The sequence below is a fragment of the Gopherus flavomarginatus genome, chromosome 7 (genome assembly GCF_025201925.1).
Source record: "Gopherus flavomarginatus isolate rGopFla2 chromosome 7, rGopFla2.mat.asm, whole genome shotgun sequence".
NCBI classification, from domain to species: Eukaryota; Metazoa; Chordata; order Testudines; family Testudinidae; genus Gopherus; species Gopherus flavomarginatus.
In genome coordinates, this window is record NC_066623.1 from 37,422,911 (window position 1) to 37,442,029 (window position 19,119).

A 19,119-nucleotide genomic window follows, 5' to 3' on the forward strand; every position below is an offset into this window, starting at 1 on the left:
AGTGCCTGCGTCTGGGATCAGGATGGAGGGGCAGGCTGGGGGAACACAGGGAGTGACTCTCACCCTCTGCCCAGTGACCCTGAATCAGGCAGAGTCGCGGCTGCTACTGAGATGGCAGGAGATCCCTATGGAGAGTCACTAGCCAAGCTTGGGAAGCCAGGACTCCGGGGACAGCGTCCTGACTCTTATGAGCAGATCCATGCTCCTCCCAGGCACCCGTGGCACCCAGTGGTCTCTTCCCCATGTCGGGAAAGGGACTCACCTCACCCCAACTGCCCACGGGGTCCCGACCCTCACACTTGCTCTGCGAAAGCTGCTGGATGCAGTTATTCACCGCGATGCTGCTCTTGCCCGGGGCCAGGTCCTCCTCTGGGATCTCCACCCAGCCCAGGGAGCGCACAACGAAGCACTGAAGGGGGACACACATGGGGGTCACACTCAGCAACAGCCCAGACCCCTCCACCAGCTCCCCTCAGCCTCATTGAGCCTGACAGAGCCAAGGCCAATATAGCAACCCAGTCTGGGCAGAGGGCTAATTGACACAGTATAAACAGCTTCTGCCAAGCCAACCCGCTGGGGTCACTGCCATGCCAGCTGCCCAGGACTCTGAACATCAAACAACTGGGCCCAAGGCCCCAGCTAGCCCAGCTACCAGCACCATCCTGTGCCTCTGGAGGTTCTGCTGGGTGCAGGGGAATGGACTAGATGACCTCTCAAAGTTCCTCTCCAGTCCTACGATTCTATGAAGCCAGCAGCACACGTGGGTGAGAATTCAGGGCTCCACCCACTAAAGCCGGCTTTAGGAAATGCAGGGCCCAATTCGAACAGTTTCGACGGGGCCCTGGCAGGGATGACTGTATATAAAAAAGAAAATGTAAAAAACACATGGGGCTTGTACTCACCGGGCAGTGCTCCAAGTCTTCGGCGGCGGGTCCTTCACTCGCTCCAGGTCTTCAGTGGCACTGAAGGACCCACTGCTGAAGTGTCGCCGAAGACCCGGAGCGCCGCCAGGTGAGTAAAAATTAAAAAGGCGCCTCTAGCCAGGGAAGAGATTCTCACTGGGCACGGGGCCTTCTTAGGTGCGGGGCCCAATTCAGGGGAATTGGTGGAATTGGCCTAAAGCCGGTCCTGCCACCCACTGTCTGTCTGTTCCCGGGGCTCACTCACAGCCAGCACGGGAGTCATGAGAGCATGCTGGGTACTGAAATGCACCTCAAGAGGCTGCCCGTGGCCACTGGACAGGAGCAGCCCAGCCACACCAACAGCCCCCAGGGCCCAAACCCCTCCACTAGATCATCCCAACCCCCTGTCCCAGCCCTGACCCCCTCCTGCACACTAACTCCCTTCCAGAGCCTGCGCCAAATGACCCCTCGGTGACAGTACCTTGGAGCCAGGCTCTGTGCCACCAGGAGGGAACTCCTCCTCATGCCAGGGCTTGAAGGTCCTGCAAAGGAAGGTACGGCATTAGTCATGGCATTGAGCAGGGCATGGCAGGGAGCAGCAGCAGGAGCCCAGCAGGCTGGGGGCCCCTGCCTCTGCCCAGAGCAGTGAGGGCACAGTATCTGACCCTGCATAGGGCTGGAAGGCATTGCTCACTCGCCCTGGCCTGGCCTGGTGGGTGCTTACTGGGGTGGGGTTTCTTGATAGAGACCCTGCCCCACTAGGAACTGGACCGAGGCCCACCAGCTGCTTCCATACAGGCCACCAAACAGCCATGAGTTGGGGCCTGGGATGTTCAGCAAAGAAAACCAGCCCTTTTCTCCTATGGGCAGCACCAACAAACAGGGCCCTCCCAGAAGAGGTGCAAGCATGTGCCCGCAGCACCCGACTCTGGCTTCCGGAATCACTCATCTGTCATGACACAGGCCCGACTTCATGATCCAATGCAGAGACAACACAAGCTCTTGGCCCCACTGCCCCTGGGATCAGGGTGAACCCTCTCCTCTCCCTCTCCCCCAAGCTCTGTGCCCAGTTCCACCCCTGGGATCAGGGTGAGTTCTCTCTCTCCTGAGACACTGTCTGGCCTGGGAAGATGTTGGCTGCTCCTGATCCAAACAGTATGACATGCCCCCATTTACCATTGTGAAGGGCACATGCATTCTCCGGCATGCCAAACAGGAATGCGGCATCTGCCCTAACAGATCAAGCCACGCCAACCCACCTAGCACAGCATCCTGCCGCCTGCAGTGGCTGGTACTAGACTCTTCTGAGCAAGTGATAAACAAGAGACACCCCATGAGGCACCTGGCCCAATGTGCAATGCTGCTCAGGTGAGATGGGGGGTTCCTTTCTGACCTGCTGGCCAGGGCCCTGAAGCATGAGGTTTGATTCCCCTTAGTTAGCTGCCTAGCCAGATGTTGACAGTAAGAGAGTTTCTCCATGTGTAGGTTTTCTGGCATATGGCTGCAAGTTAAGCTGGTGGATTTGGGGGCTGTCCATGCAAAGGCATTGCCTTCCAGAGCAGGGAAGGCAAGTCCCGCGCTTCAGGGCTGGGGCAGGAGGTCAGGGTGGTTTAATTGATCCCTGGGTGCCACATGGCCAAAAAGCCAGGGAAAAACTGGGAAGCTTAGAAAGGAGACCCGTGAGCACTGAGGAGGCCGGAAGAGTAGCTGAGGGGAAGGGGTTCCCTGCATGACAGGTGCTCAGCAGTAACTATGTGGGGACAGATAGCTGACACCGTGCAGCCCAGGGAGAAGGAAGTTCCTTAGAGGAGCATTGAGCTTGGAACTAAGAGGAATGGGATGAAATTAAGAGGAAAATATAATTTGATTGTCAGGAAACGGCTTCCTGATCGTGACACCCCCATGGCTGTGGAATTGCCTCCCCAGGGAAGGAGCGGGACCCAGCACTTGGGATGAAAGCTAGGCTAAGTCAAACCCTAGCAGTAGGGATTAACCCAGGGAGGCAAACACGACAAGGTGCCAGTGACTTCTCTCCCATGGGGTTTGTCCTAACCAGGCATGCTTTGGCAAGGTAACCTTTGCCACGAGCCCTACCTTCTGGGCAACGATGCCACTGGACTGGGGATGGGTCTCTCCTCGGACACAAGCTTTACTGTGGCTCCCGGCAGATCCTGAGCAGAGACAGGAGAAGAGACTCGTGAGAAGGCCACCAGACAGCACATGGAGCTTGTGTGCAGATGAGCGTTCCTGATGGGTGCAACCCCGCTGTTGATACAGCCCTGCTTAGCCCTGGCCATCTCCCCTCCCATGGTGACCAGAGGTGATTGATCTAATCTCATTCCTCCCACATGGAACTGGCAGTGCGAAGACTAAAGCCAACCTTCTCCTGGCATTCTGTACCGTTTCCTGTAGTGCAGCTTCTCCGCTAGCCGCCAGGCTCCCTCCCAGGCCAGACGTACATGACGGCCGTTGCCATTGTGTCGTGCCCGTGGGCACATGCCAGTAGTAGGTCCCTGAGGAGTCGTGAATTTTCCTCCATCCTGCGGGAAGGTCAGGCTCTGTCTCCAGATTCTGGTCACTCCACAGGTTATCTAGAAAGCATCAGGCAGCTGGGGTCAGGGTTTGTGGAGCAACTTTCATCCTAAAGGATCCCAATGCACTTTACAGATACCGCACTGTCCCTTTACCCTGGCTGAAATGCAGCCACCTCTGGGATGAGACACAGGACCTGAGCCAGGACACCACCATGGAATGCAGCACCTCCAGCAGCACAACACCCCTAGAGCCATTCTGAGGTACCCGTTCAGCAGGAACTCAGAGGGAAGGGTGCTGCCTCTAGAATACAAACAACTGTGCATTATTAATAAGGCATCAAGTGAACAAATCAAGAGGACATGGTCCCTGCTCTCAGAAGCTGACAGTCTATGTAGGAGCATAACCTGACAAAGCAGAGTGTAAAGAGAAATGGGGGACAAGGGCATGAGGTAGTTGAACGGTGCTGCATGTTGTTTGCTTTATATAGATGTAGTGTCACATTAACTGCTATGTGCATGTCTTATGCAGTGTTGGTGTAGGCGTGTCAGTCCCAGGGTATTAGAGAGACAAGGAGGGTGAGGTAATAGCTTTTATTGGACCAATTTCTGGGTGAGAGAGACAAGCTTTCATGTGCATGTCTTGTAAGTGCATCATCTGTGTATTCAACACACACACACACACACACACACACACACACACACACACACACACACACACACTCTAACTAGGCTGAGTATGCAGGGAGGGTCAAGGTAATTTTGTTTCCCGGCTCCATGGCACCAGTCCAATTCACTTCCTTTTTCTACAGTATAGAATCTACAGTCTTGACCTGATGACTTTCAGCCAGGGCTGAGCCCTGATCCAGTTGTGAGGAGGGAAGCCCCTGGTTGTGGTGGAGCTGGCACGCTCCCAGAGAATGGGGAGAGCATGAGGCAGGAGGTCACTCCCAGGAGGGTCACTCCTGAGCCTCCTTGTATGAAGTCCATTGGTTCATACTTAGATGGAAAAATTCACGTCACAAAGGGGTGAGCTTGGGTGGGAGGGCCCAGTGCTGAAGCGCCCCATGCACCAAACTCCCTCTGAAGTCCCTGGTGACTCTGAACACAGAGGACTTGTAGGATCACATTCTGAAATACTAACTGCGCTTGGAGCCCCTCCCTCAGGAGCTCCATCTAACTCTCACTGTAACAGCTGCTTGTTTTCATCTGCATTCTTCAAGCAACTTACATCCCAAAGCACTTTGCACACACTAGCCATGGAGCCCCACTGAAATGCAGCCAGCTCTGGGGTGGGGGGCAGCACCTAATGGCAAACAGCAGCAAATTCTCATTCTTTTGAGAAGTACCTTTAGCTCTGCAGCACACAGAACCCTGGGTTCTGAGCTCTCATCCATAGGAAGTGCACAGTGTTGGACTTCTTATCCCCAGAAGGAGAAAGGGTCAGACTGACCCCTCTGGAACTGGCAGGGAGCCTGGGGGTATGTCTGCACAGCAAAAAAAGCTCCATGGCAGTGAGTGTCAGGGTATGTCTACACTGCAAAATTAGGTCGATTTTATAGAAGTTGATTTTTAGAAATCAATTTTATACAGTCAATTGCGTATGTCCCCACTAAAGTGCATTAAGTCAGCAGAGTGTATCCTCACTACCGTGGCTAGCATCAACTTATGGAGGGGTGCACTGTGGGTAGCTATCCCACAGTTCCCACAGTCTCTGCCACCCATTGGAATTCTGGGTTAAGCTCCCAGTGCCTGATGGGGCAAAAACATTGTCGCAGGTGGTTTAGGGTACATGTCGTCAGTCTCTCCTCCTTCTGTGAAAGCAATGTCAGGGAAGTTGTTTTGCACCTTTTTCCCATGCAGAGCCATACCAGGGCAAGCATGGAACCCTCTCAGCTCAGCTCACCATCACCGTTGCTGTTGTGTCCTGGGTGCTGCTGTCAGCAGACGGTGCAGTACGACTGCTAACCATCATCATCCACAGCTTTCGCTGCAACTCTGCTCTCCTGCTCTTGTAAATGAGCTCAATCTCAATAGCAATTTTCTCCAAGTTGTCAGAAATCTGCACAGTGCTAACCGTCATCATTCACTGCTCCACTGCAACTCTGCTCTCCTGCTTTCCTGAAGACGCCATACCAATGCAAGCATGGAGCCCGCTCAGCTCACCGTCACCACTGCTGTTGTTAGCATTGTAAACACCTTGCGCATTATCCTTGAGTATATGCAGAACCGGGTTAAAGACACTGGAACAAGGAGGATTTTAATGAGAACATGGACACAGATGTTCCTGAAAGCAGAGTCTGTGGCAACTGGGACATCATGGTGGCATTGGGCTGGTTGATACTCTGGAACGCTGATTCTGGGCCAGGTAAACAAGCACAGACTGGTGGGACTGCATAGTGTTGCAGGTATGGGATGATTCACAGTGGCTGCAAAACTTTCGCATGTGTAAGGCCACTTTCCTGGAACTCTGTGAGTTGCTTTCCCCCACCCTGAAGTGCATGAATACCAAAATGAGAGCTGCCCTGACAGTTGAGAAGCAAGTGGCGATAGCCCTGTAGAAGCTTGCAAAGCCCGACTGTTACCGGTCAGTCGGGAATAAATTTGGAATGGGCAGGTCATAGTCGATGGGGGCTGCTGTGGGGGCTGCTGTGATCCAAGTAGCCAATGCAATCATTGATGTTCTGTTATCAAAGGTCGTGACTCTGGGAAATGTGCAGGTCATAGTCGATGACTCTGCTGCAATGGGGTTCCCTAACTGTGGTGGGGCGACAGACGGAACGCATATTCCCATCTTGGCACCGGACCACCTTGCCAACCAGTACATAAACCACAAGGAGTACTTCTCTATGGTGCTGCAAGCACTGGTGGATCACAAGGGACGTTTCACCGACATCAACGTGGGATGGCCGGGAAAGGTGCATGATGCTCGCATCTTTAGGAACTCCGAGCTGTTCGAGCAGCTGCAAGAAGGGACTTACTTCCCAGACCAGAAAATTACCATTGAGGATGTTGAAATGCCAATAGTGATCCTTGGAGACCCAGCCTACCCCTTGCTGCCATGGCTCATGAAGCCGTACATAGGCAGCCTGGACAGTAGTAAGGAGCAGTTCAACTATAGGCTGAGCAAGTGCAGAATGGTGGTAGAATGTGCCTTTGGACATTTAAAAGCTCCCTGGCACTGTTTGCTGAGTAGGTCAGACCTCAGCGCAACCAACATTCCCATTGTTATTGCTGCTTGCTGTGTTCTCCATAATATCTGTGAGAGTAAGAGGGAGACATTTATGGTGGAGTGGGAGGTTGAGGCAAATCACCCGGCATCCGATTATGAGCAGCCAGACAACAGGGCGATTAGAAGAGCACAGCTAGGTGCACTGCGCATCAGAGAGGCTTTGAAAACCAGTTTCATGACTGGCCAGGCTTCGGTGTGACAGTTGTGTGTGTTTCTCCTTGATGCAAACCTACCCCCTTTGTTTATTTTAATTCCCTGTAAGCCAACTACCCTTCCCCCTTCGAAATAAAGTAGCTATTGTTTTGAAACCATGCATTCTTTCTTTATTAATTTAAAAAACTTAGATAATGGACAAGGTAGCCTAGGTGGGGTGGGGGAGGAGGGAAGGACAAGGCCACATTGTTTATTGTAGCCACACTAAAAATCAGACTGTTTGAATGACAGCCTTCTGTTCCTTGGGCCATCCTCTGGAGTGGAGTAGCTGAGTGCCCACATTCTTGGGCATCTGGGTGAGGAGGCTATGGAACATGGGGAGGAAAGTAGGTGGTTATACAGTGGATGCAGTGGAGGTCTGAGCTCTTGCTGGCTTTCCTGCAGCTCCAACACACGCTTCATCATGTCTGTTTTCTCCCCCAACAGATGCTTCAGCATGTCCGTTTGCTCCCCCATTAGCCTCAGCATTGCGTCCTGCCTCCTCTCTTCACGCTCACTCAATTCTTTCCTGGCCTCTGTCACTGAATGCCTCCATGCATTGAGCTGTGCCCTATCAGTGCGGGAGAACTGCGTCAGCTCAGAAAACATGTCATTGCGAGTGCATTTTTTTTGCCTTCTAATCTGTGATAACCGCAGAGACGGAGATGATAGGGGGAGCATAGAAACTTTTGCACCTAGGGGGAGATAATAAGGGAGAGTAAAATTGGGTTGACTTCTTATGCCTTCATAACATGTGGGAATGTTTTCAAACTGCAGCGCCCCCCTTTCCCTGAGCAAGCAATGGGTTGGGTTTCACATTTAAAAGGAGAGGCTGCAGTATTTGGGTAGATGTGTAGCACACACCTACCCTCACCCCACCACATGGCTATTATCCGGGACGATCTCTTTTAGCCAAGCACAAACAGCCCAGCATGAATGGGGTCCTTTTACTGTTCCCTTAAAAAAATTCCCCTATTTCAACCAGGTGACCATGAACACTATTGCTTTTAAACCCTGTAGTGTAGTTACAAATGTGCACTCACCAGAGGTACCTTCTCTGGCTTCAGTGTCAGGGACCCCGTCTTGGGAGGGTATTGGCTCCAGGGTGATGAAAAGTTCCTGGCTGCCTGGGAGAATGGATTCACCGCTTGCCTGCTGCACATTCTCCTCCTCCTCCTCCTCTTCTCCATCCGCAAAATCCTCCTCCATGTTCCGTGAGATGCCCCCCTTGCAGGTGTCCATGGACAGTGGTGGGATAGTGGTAGAGTCCCCCCCAGAATACCATGCAGCTGTTCATAGAAGCGGCATGTGTTGGGCTCTGACCTGAAGCAACCGTTTGCCTCCTTTGTCATTTGGTAGGCTTGCCTGAACTCCTTAACTTTCATGCGGCTCTGCTGTGTGTCCCTGGTGTAGCCTCTGTCCAACATGCCCTGTGAGATTTTGGCAAATATATTAGCATTTCCTCTTTTTGATTGGAGTTCTGCTTGCACAGATTCTTCTCCCCATACAGCAATCAGATCCAGTGTCTCCCTTTCGGTCCAGGCTGGAGCTTATTTGTGATTCTGGGACTGCATGGTCACCTGTGCTGCTGAGCGCTGCTGAGCTCGCCATGCTGACCAAACAGAAAATTAAATTCAAAAGTTCCCGGGCTTTTCCTGTGTACCTGGTTAGTGCATCAGAGTTCAAAGTGCAGTTCAGAGTGGTCACAATGGAGCATTCTGGGATAGCTCCCAGAGGCTAATACCATCGATTTCCATCCACATTACCCCAAATTCAACCCAGTAAGGTCAGTTTTAGCGCTACTCCCCTCGCTGGGGAGGAGTATAGAAGTCGATTTTAAGAGCCCTTTAGGTCGACAGAACAGGGTTGGTTGTGTGGATGCAATCATTTTTAAATTGACCTAATGCAGCTAAATTTGAACTAACCCCATAGTGTAGACCAGGCCTCAGAGCCCAGGTAAACTAGTTTGGGCTTATGGTGCTCACACTGCAGAGCTAAAATAGCAATGTAGACATTTGGACTTGGTCTGGAGCCCAGACTCTGAAACCCAGTGAGCAGGAGGGTCTCAGAGGCTGGGCTCCAGTCCAACCCCAAATATCCACACTGCTATTTTTAGTCCAGCAGTGCACACCCCAGTCACTTCACCTGGGCTATGAGACTGGCTGCTGCAGGGTTTTCTGCTGTGTAGACACACCCTCAGTGTTTAAAGCCTGGTGTCACACCTCCGACCTGAGCCAGGTCTACACTACACACTTACTTCTTTACAACTACATCACTGCGGGGTGTGAGCTCTCCTGTCAGCTTAAGAGTCTTCACCAGAAGCGCTACAGCAGTGTAGCTGCACCAATTCAAAGTTGTATTGTAGACCTGCCCTGAGCCATCCCATTGGGTCAGCTATAGCAAAGGATCAGACCACTGTACATCTCCATTTTCAGATACTTCTCCAAATCCCTTTGGGGCTCAAATGGCTCATCCTCCTTGCTGAGCCTAGAGAACAAGCCACCCTGCCACTCCAGAGGCCTCCAAGCAGGAGAGGAACACACACTTCATGGCTTCAACCCCAATGAGCCAGCCCAAGCCCAGGGGAGTTGTGAGGGAATACACCCCCATATTCCCAGCCTACCCACTATTGGAATAATCTTTGAACAAAGTATGCCTGGTAAGGTATCCTTTGAAAACTCATCATTTGCTGGTCAGTATTGTCCTGGTAAAATATGTGTGGCAATATTATATAAGAAGTTATAAGATTTCCCTGTATGGTGCTGCTATTGACACACCTTCTAAACCACAAAGCTCTGCGCAAATGGAATCTGGCAAACAGCTGTCCTAAACAAAGGAACGTGCGCTCTGCATAATTTGCATGTTAGCAGTAAACAGAGTCATCAAGCAGGAAGGGAAGACAAAGGAAATTCAAACAGGTGAAAAAAACATCAGGACACATCCTTGCACATAGACTGGCTCCTGGTTCTCAGCTGGAACCTCAGTTACCAAGCGGTGCTGCATGTGCACAGGACACTAGCTAGCTTAGCGAAGTAAGGACACAGCAAGCGCAGCCTGCCAGAAATACACACACACCAGCTGCAGGGATGAGTGTGGTTATTTGAATGAATGAGGATTCCATAGCTCCATCACTGAATCCAGGCATTGATTCACAAGCAGGAAGGATCCCCCAGACACAGAAGCACGGGCCCATCAGAACCTCTGTACAATGCTAGGGGTCGTTTTGTTCAGTGCAGTGATGAGACTAGGGACTGTAATAACATCCCTGACCACGAGGATCTCAAAGCACTTTTACAACTCTGGGGCAGCCTCTCAACAATCCTGGGATTGGGGTGAACATCTGTCCCATTTTACAGATGGGGAGACAGCAAGATGCTCAAAATCATAGAGCAAATAAACCATAGAACCCAGGAGTCCTGACTTCCAACCACCCGTGCTCTATCCACTAGCCCACACACTCTTCTGCAATAAGCCTGTGTGGCTATTACAGTGGGTGATTGATCATGTTTTTTAATGTCAAGCAAACAGCTAAAGGAATTCAGTGGCATCAAGGCAGCAGAAAGGCTGTGGCTGGAGACACTCAAAAGCCAGGAAATTCAGCATGATGCTCTGGCACATACAGGTGGGGTTAAGTTGCCATCTCTAGTATCTCACTCTCTGTAGCCAAGTGACTGATTCCTGGACGGTTTTGCAGGTTGCAATCTCTACCCCTAATGCTGCATTAGCCAATCCAGATTATTTATACCAACAGTCTCTTCAACAGAATTGGATCACACAGCTCTGGAGGGGTTTCCCAGACAGTCTGAGCTTATCCTCCAAGGAAGGACCAGAGATTCAGCTCAGCCCAGCAGCCCTGAGGATCCTCCCAAAGTAAAGGAACCCAGGCTGCCAAAGCCACCTGCAGCTGGGAGAGTAAGGCCCCAAAACCCAGCCTGAGAGCTAAGAGCAGAGAGCTAATGCCATTGCCACACACCCCACACTGGGGGCCCCGAGGCAGGGGCTGCACAGGCGAAGGGCTGGAGCTGGTTGTCCCCAGAGACATACTCAGAGCAAACGCACCACTAATTAGATGGAGCCAAAGCTAATTCATTCTCTGGAGCTGGCACATTCCCCAGCAAAGGAGGTTCATTCAGCATTTCCTCTGCCAATGGCCATCTCAGACACACAGGATCTGAGCCAAAGGCACTCTCCAAAGCCTCCATTTACAGTGCAAGGAACAATGCTAGTCCTGGAGCATCAATCCCCAGGACGGCCCAGCCAGAGAACTCAGGCACACACAGGGAGAGATGCATTACAAACCCAGTGCCGCCAAGGCAAGACTGGCACAGTGCAGCAGGAGTACAATGTGCTGCAGTCAAGGCTCAAGCAGGATGGTGTGACATTCTATACCTTGGGGGAGCGTATTGTAACCCCCATATTCCTCATTTTCAAATAATCATGATCTTACCTTACAAGGCATGCTTTATACGTATCAGGGGAAAGGTTATGATCTGCTGAAAGTCATTTCTCTATCCATATACGTGTATCATTAATGCATATGAAGTTATGAGAGTTGTGTAGTATGGCTGTCACTAAAACGTGCTGTAAGTTGGGGGAATGAGCCAGATATTAGCTCCCCAGAGGCAACAGGAAGAAAAGTAACAAATGCCTGGGTGGGGTGTCAAACAACCCATCAACAGTCATTGTCCAGCAAGGGAGCTACAGTGCAATGACTCACCTGTATGAGGCCACACCAGGGGAATTGCTCAACCTTGCTTGGAGAGAGTAATGTTCACCTGACTCTGAAGAGGATGGCAAAGCCAAGGAGGAGGAAAGGACATGATAAAAGGAAGACACATTTGCCATGCTCACTCTTTCTTCCACCTACATCTACAGACACCACCACCACCAAGCGACTGAAGCACTGATCAAAGGGGAGAGCCTGGCTGAAGAATAACCAGCCAGCCTGTGGTGAGAAGCATCTAAGTTTGTAAGGACATTGAAAATGTTAAGATCAGCTTAGAATGTGTTTTGCTTTTATTTCATTTGACCAAATCTGACTTGTTATGCTTTGACTTATAATCACTTAAAATCTATCTTCATCGTTAATAAATGTGTTTGTTTATTCTACCTGTAGCGGTGCGTTTGGTTTGAAGCGTGTCAGAGGCTCCCCTTGGGATAACAAGCCTGGTACATATCAAGATCTTTGTTAAATTGACAAACTCATATAAGCGTGCAGCGTCCAGCGAGCATAACCAGACACTGCAAGATGGAGGTTCCTAGGGTTGTGTTTGGGACCAGAGATACTGGCTAGTGTCATTCGCTTGCAAGTAGCTGGGAGCAGCTTACATGCCAGAAGCTGTGTGTGAACATCCCAGGAGTAGGGTTCTCACAGCAGAGCAGGGCCAGGCTGGCTCCCAGAGTCAAGGATTGGAGTGACCTAGCAGATCACCAGTCCAGATAACACCAGAGGGGAAGGTCACAGACAGCCTTTCATCTCCAGCCGTTACACTGCAGATCACAAAACACAGTGCAAACAATCTACAGGGACTGCATGCCCTGGCTGCACGGCATCCCCTCGCGCCACCCTGGGGCACTGGCTCTGCTCCTACTCAGAGAGAAGACTGGCCCCTGCTGTGCACGAACACCATGTCCCGTAACATCTCCTCTGCCTTTTTCTCAATCTCCCACCAATTACTGACCAGGCCCGGTGCTGTTCTGCTTCTGAGATGTGTTAAGGTCACAGGTCACGGTGGTGTGGCTACACACAGCCTCCGTAGGGGCAGCAGTGAGGGGGTCTAATGTGCGCCAAACCAGCTGATGCTTTGTGGGGAGGAAGAGGAGGAAGGAAAGTAAAAGGGAAATTATTGAGGATCTTGGAGGCCCAGAATGCCACCTTCCCCCCTTCAGAAGCAGAGGAATAGCTCAGTCCCTGCCCCTCCTCAGAATGGACATGAATCAGAACCTGCAGCCTGGCTCTTCCCTGCAGGAATCAAAGGTGCAGTATCTGTAACTGTATCCGTCCCCGGGAATACAGCTAAAAATAGCCAAAGGTCAGCATGCCCCTGCTGCATTATTATCCTGTTGAGACGCCCAACATGGGCAGAACAGAAGGTGAATAATCTATCACCAGGCTCTAGCATACTCTGTGCCTCTGCTCTCCCCGATGGCACAACCTGCCCAGGCAGCTGCAAGCCACACTCTACTTAATCAGGTCCCACCATCAGTCAGGCCGGCTCAACCAGCTGCTGGTAGAAGCCGCCTGCACCCTCCAGACAGAAAAATTAGTGCCCCAGCACAGAGCCTGCAGCAAAGCAGCCAGCTGTCGCCCAGCTCCTTCCTACCACTGGAACCATCACATCCACTGCCAGCCACACAGCCTCTGTCACTGCCAAAGCCCTTCACTCAGGAGGCCAGGACAGTGCCCAGACAGTGTCCAAGTTTGGCCCACAACCTGCCAGGGACCCAAGGGCTACACTGCATATATCTATCCCCAGAAGGGGTTGAGGACCTGGCATTGCTCTGAAAGGGGTGAAACATATAAGGAAGACACAAAGCCATTGGAATCTGAACCAGAGAAAGTTTGTGCCTTATCCAAGCAGAGAGGACACCATGCCTCTCTCAACATGGCACTTGCAACACTGTGCTGGGAATATGGCACTGAGGCCGAGCTCCGCTGTGCCAGGAAAACAGAGGCAAATTGGAGGGAACCAAGAAGAATCACAAAATGATCAAGGGGCTGGAGGGAAAGGCAAAGCCTTTTGTAGTCACGGCTCCCTTGATGTCAGTGGGCATTGGGCCAGGTTCCACAACAGCAGCACCTGGCCGAGCAAGTGCTAAGAAGGGCCAGGGGAGGAAACTGTTGGTGTGGAGTTGAAATTAAAGCCGGTTGACCTGAAACCTAATCCTCTGAACGGGAGCAGGTTCCCCACTAGGACCAGGGCAGCTCTCCCAAGGGTGCATTCCCCAGGCATGGTTACATCCCGTCTGATCCTAAGTGCTCAAGCAATGGGGCTCCCAGCCCCTCTTCCCCTGCCCCTCCCACTGCACTGTCAGGAAATTGGTCCCTGAGATTCAGCCTAGATTTTCCTTTTTATTCCCGTTTGCCCCCCTCAACTGCACATGCCTCTCCTAGCCTAGCACTCAAATCACCATTGACAGGAGCAGCACTTGCTGCCTGGACGAGCTACTCCCAGGAGGTCAGGTGCAATGACCCACCAGGTGCCCTGCAGAAGGGAAGGGTGAACGAGTTTGTGTCCTTGCCCCTCAGCTTGTCTAAAATACCAGGCGACGGGGAGCCTCCCTCTCCTTGCTGAGGGTTGGGGCTGTCCCAAAGGTTCAGCAGTGTGGGACTCACCAGTCCCCCCGCCACACACACATACTCCTGGGGAAAGCTGCCACCACTGCGATGTCAGCATCCTGCTGCGGATCTCAGCAAGGAGGCAGGTTCCCAAGTGGGAACAGCAGTTTATGAAACAAGCCCGCTGGCAGCGGCTTTGCCAACTACCAATGCGCAGGAATGGCACAACCCACACCCCTTTATGCAGCAGAGACGCCCCCCTCTAATGGGCCAGCTGCTGCCATAACCCCAGGCAGCTGTGGTCAGACCAGCTTCCTGGGCCACAGCATCACATCAAGGTTGCTCCTCACCCCAGGCTCTCAGCCACGTTCTCCCAGAGATCTCATTGGTTGGGTTGTTTGCAGAGGGTGTACACCCGCAGAGAGCTGGCCTCACTTCTGACAGACTGGGGGTCTGTGTTCTGCACCCCTGTGCCGAGAGGCAGCTGGACAAGAGGGGATGGGGTGGGCCCCATGCTTTCCCAGAAGGGGATAATGTGGGTCAGAGGGGCTGCAAAATGGGGGCCATTTAGGCTGATGGGAAAGCCCCAGCTGAGGGAAGCTCACTGGTGCAGGAACAGACAGGGCTTCTAGAAAGCCAGGGAGCTGAGAGCAGAAAGGAGGCTGCAGGGAGTCACTGGCAGTCACTCTCCCTAAAACAAGGGGGCGAAAGGAATTTGGACCCAAGAGGAAGGGTTTGTGTTGTCCAGCAACCCAGGAGATTGCGGTTTAGTTAGAAGGGTGGTAGACTTGAGGCTGGGATAGGCAAGGTAGGGAGCACTCCAGGGGAGAGGCAGGAAGGTTTGTGATAGTACAGACCTCTGCTGCTGGAGATAGGGTCTCTGGGCTGGGACCCAGTGTAGGGAGCGGGCCTGAGTTCCCCTGAGCGAGTGGCACAATCTAGGCTGTGAACCTGAAGACTGTCCAGAAACATTTGCTCTAGCCATGGAGGGCAGTGGGGTTAAGCACTGCCTGGGACAGTGTGGAAGATGTTGACAGTACTCTGGAAGGGGAAGAGCACTGTGACTTGGCCAAAGGGCTAGGCCCCAAAGATGAGGCGCAGCAGCTCCCAAGGAGCAAGAGAAGGGCTGCAGTGCGAGACAATGAGACAGCAGGCTGAGGAACCACAAGAAGAGGGCCTCAGACTGGAAGAGCTAATGCCCAGAGCACCCAGGAGGAGGTGCCCCCTGTGAGTAGAGGCCCCCGTGACAGGAATCTTGACGCTGGCTCCGCAAGAGACGTGTTTTGAATACAAGCCTTTTCCTGTCTTTCATTCAATGCATAAAGAGACTGTGCCCGGAGCCTGATCTCAGACAGCTCCTCCAAACTGCCCCAAGCCTCCTGCCTCCCACGCAGCACCAGGCTCTGGCAGAACTGGGAATGAGCGCGGACACACCGACTCCTGAGACCAAGTGGAGAGGAGGCACCCTGCAGCCTCCCCAGCTGAGCTGCACTGTGGATCTTCATCCCTGCACAGGCCTCCACCTTCTGCAGTCAGGGCCCAATTCTGGGGACGTGGCATGCTCTCACCTCTCACTGGGACTTCAGGGTGAGTTGGCAGCACTCAGCATCCCACAGGATCAGGCCCTGGGAGACGCTCTCCATCAATGGCACTAGTGCATTCACCATGCCCTGATGCTGACCCCTTTTCTGTATTAGGGGACCCTGGTCTTTCAGTGTTGGTGGGCACATACCACACTTGTCACTGATTCTACCCTCCAGCCAATGACTCTGTGACAGAAATCCTTGTCCAGTATTACATGGCAGGATAATAACATTGATCCCAAAGACACTAAACAGCTATCAAACCCATGCCAACTCTGGGAATTTAATCAAGGGATAGCAGGCTTTCAGCATGGAGATTCATCTGGTCAGAACGGGCTACAGCTCCACACAGCCTCCTCGAGCTCCAGCTTCTCCTCTCCACTGCTCAGTTCTCAGGGGCCAGGATGTGTGTGAGGCTGAGAGAGATGGAGATAACTTTCCTTGAGGTGTTAAATGGCTGCATATTAGGAAGAAGCATCTGAAATCTTCCAGATCTCTGGTGGGGCAAAGGGAGCAGCTGGGCAGGATGCTTTGGGAAATGATGTGGGAGTCGTTGCTTTAGCAACAAATTATCTTTAATACAAACCAAATTCGCTTATACAGCGTCACACATTTGGTGTGGCTGTCAGGCTGGCAAGGGATGCCCTGACATTCCCTGGAGGCTGATTCATCTCTGTAGCCACAGATCAGGTGCAGTCCAGGCAGTGGCAGTGCAAGTTTTCCCCCACTTCCACCCAGTGCTGGAGTCCTAGAAAATAAGTGCCAAGCAGGGAGGAGTGGAAGGAGCTGCGAGGAAGATAAGGGCAGTGAGAAAGCTGGAGGAGGCCCAAGGGAGCAGGGGATGACTTCCTGCAGAGCCCATCCTGTGTCCACCTCCCCCCGACCTGTGTCCAGCTCCCTGTGGGGAGCTCTGTTGCCCAGGCAATCCCACACTCCTCACATTGCCCAGCTCTAGCTCCATCCTGGGCTCCTGGTAGGTCTGGGCACCCACGTTCCCCTGCCTGGTCCTGGCTGCAGTGTCCTCAACTCTTTCTACATTCAAGTATCAGAGGGGTAGCTGTGTTAGTCTGGATCTGTAAAAAATGACAAAGTTCCCAATACTTCTGTTAGTCTATAAGGTGCCACAGGACTCTTTGTTGCTCTTTCTATACTGATACCTCTCCAAGAGCCGCCACCAGGGCCCAGCACCTGCTGCTCAGATGACACTCTGCAGCCAGTGAGAGAAAGGAGCAGGTGGCCTGGGACAGGCAGAAGTACTATAACACTGTTCTATCTCCTAGATCGGTGTTCTGGAGCATTCTGACACAACCTGAGCACTGCCCGCACCCCTTCTCAGCGCAACGTGCCTCAGACATGACTCTCGAGTGCAAAGGAGTGGGGTCTACAGGGTCTCTTCAGTCCTTGGCTTCTCTGCTGAGACAGGAAATGGTTTTGGTGATTTGGACACCTGCTAGCCAGGAAATGGACTGAAACCCACCAAACTCATTTCACTAAGTCCACCAGATGGCCACCAGGGGGTAACAACTTAGGGCCATTTGGAATTCTTTAGTGATGCCAACCTTTTAGAGAGGCACTTTCCTGATTCAGCAGGGCTGTTACCAATAAGAGGTGGTAACAGCATCACTGCATGGCCAAAGCTGCCCAGATGCAGGAAATCCCAGAGTAGGGGCCTCAGAACAAATGGGTCTTGTTTTTCAAAAGAGCTAGTGCATATGCAGGGGTCCTGGATTTGCTCAGGGCAGCCCCATAGCCCTGGTGGGATACAGGTAAACTGGGGTGCGGATGTGCCCATACTCATCAGACAGATTCCTCTACAAGGAGCATGAGCTCTCATGCCTGGCCTCACTCAGATTCTGCGCACTTCCCAAAGAAACAAAGTGAGGATAAAAGCTACAGGGCATTCCTGACTTCACCAGGAACCTAGTGGTAGAGAAAGGTGCCAGGATGCCATGCCAGGGGCCATTGGCCTCTGCTTGTCTACAGCACAGGGACAGCATGGGTAGTCACACAGCAAGTGCCTCCCAATCTCCACCCACAGGGCCACACATAGGAAGAAGAGGCTCCAGTGTCTGGGGCCCAGTGGCCACTCTGCTTCCACTTCCAACAAGGAGAACAGGTGTGATGTGGACACTTGAACTGAGACACTCAGCTCATTTAATGCCAGCCAATCAGGCAGCAGGTGAGATGGTACCTGGAGATGGACTGAGATAAAGGACCTACACCCGACTCCCATCCTCCCCCAGCCAGTTCCCCCACACACACTCGGGGTGATTAAGAACCTGTTCCATTTGCAGTGCACAGCTGCAGCTTGGCTTTCCCCACTCCGGAGCCACTCAGCCCTCCCAGATTTGCCTTTTACTCCACACATGTTTCGCATCAGGAAAGTTGAGTAAAATGACTGAGGGGAAGGGATTATCCGGGCTGCTGTTCCTGGTGCTGGCAGGGCTGCGGGCCTGAGGCTGGGCCCAGGTTTCCCAGTCTTCAGCGCAGCCCTCCCAGCTAACGAGCAAGAAGAGATTGTTGTAGAGGCAAATGCGAGGCCAAGCCCATGTCCGCGTTCAGCACCATGGAGAGTTGCCCGAGGCATGGCCCGGACTGACCCAGCCAGCCTGCGGGAAGAATCCCGGGAGGAGGGGGAGGCGCCCCTGCACAGGACGGCAAGCAGCAGCCGGGGGCTCATGGGCCGCTCGCTCCTCCGTGCAGAGAGCCCTTTGCAGACCGTCACCCCAGCAGGTGTCAGCCCAGTGACCAGCAACAGGTCTGCAGCGAGCCAGGGACCCGCGCCCCCGAGCCCGGCCCAGGGTGAGGGGCTGGCGCTCTGCCCCTCCTCGGCACAGCGCAGGGGGCACGGCTCTCTTTCTGCCCGGCCACGGCCCCCTCCCTTCCCCGGGCACGGCCCCTTGCCCGGCCGGCCCCCGCCCTGCCCGGGCACGGCCCCCCGGCTCTCACCGTCGCAGTTGACCAGGATGATGGCCAGCATGTAGTCCTTGCCCAGCATGGCCTCGGCGAGCCGGGCGCCCGGGGACCGGACGCGGCGAGCGGCGGCTGCAGGGCGAGCGGCGGGCTGGAGCGCGGGGAGGCGGGGCCGGGGGAGGTGGCTGGAGGGGAGGCGCACGGGGAGGGGCAGAGGGGAGGAGCAGTGGGGCCGTGGCGTGCCGGAGGCCCAGAGTCTCGGGGGGAGCCAGGCGAGAGGAGCTGGGGGCTGTGGGTTGCAGGCCGAGGGGGCTCACGTGCAGGACCAGGCCGCGGCTGTGGCCAGGGAGCTGGCCAAAAGCAGCCACTCCGCGCAGTTTCCATCCAGGGCCACTGCAGTGGGGAGGCAGAGGCCTGGCAGGAGGGGCCGGGGCGTTGTCCAGCCCTCATCTGAGCCCCGGCTGCGCCTTCCGGGAAGGGAGCAGCT

The 19,119-nt window shown here is 53.4% G+C and overlaps 1 protein-coding gene across 1 annotated transcript in view; it reads right to left on the reverse strand.

Moving 5' to 3' along the window:
• APBB3 (amyloid beta precursor protein binding family B member 3) overlaps window positions 1-18,750 on the reverse strand; it is a 31,815-nt gene extending 13,065 nt beyond the window's left edge. The window contains exons 1-5 of the mRNA XM_050960925.1: window positions 18,669-18,750; window positions 3,303-3,493; window positions 2,997-3,073; window positions 1,384-1,444; window positions 263-409 (exon numbers count right to left, since the gene is read on the reverse strand). Coding sequence (XP_050816882.1) covers window positions 263-409; window positions 1,384-1,444; window positions 2,997-3,073; window positions 3,303-3,493; window positions 18,669-18,717 — 525 coding nt within the window. The 5' untranslated portion in view covers window positions 18,718-18,750. The remainder of the gene's footprint in view (window positions 1-262; window positions 410-1,383; window positions 1,445-2,996; window positions 3,074-3,302; window positions 3,494-18,668) is intronic.
• Between the last annotated feature and the right edge of the window lie 369 nt (window positions 18,751-19,119).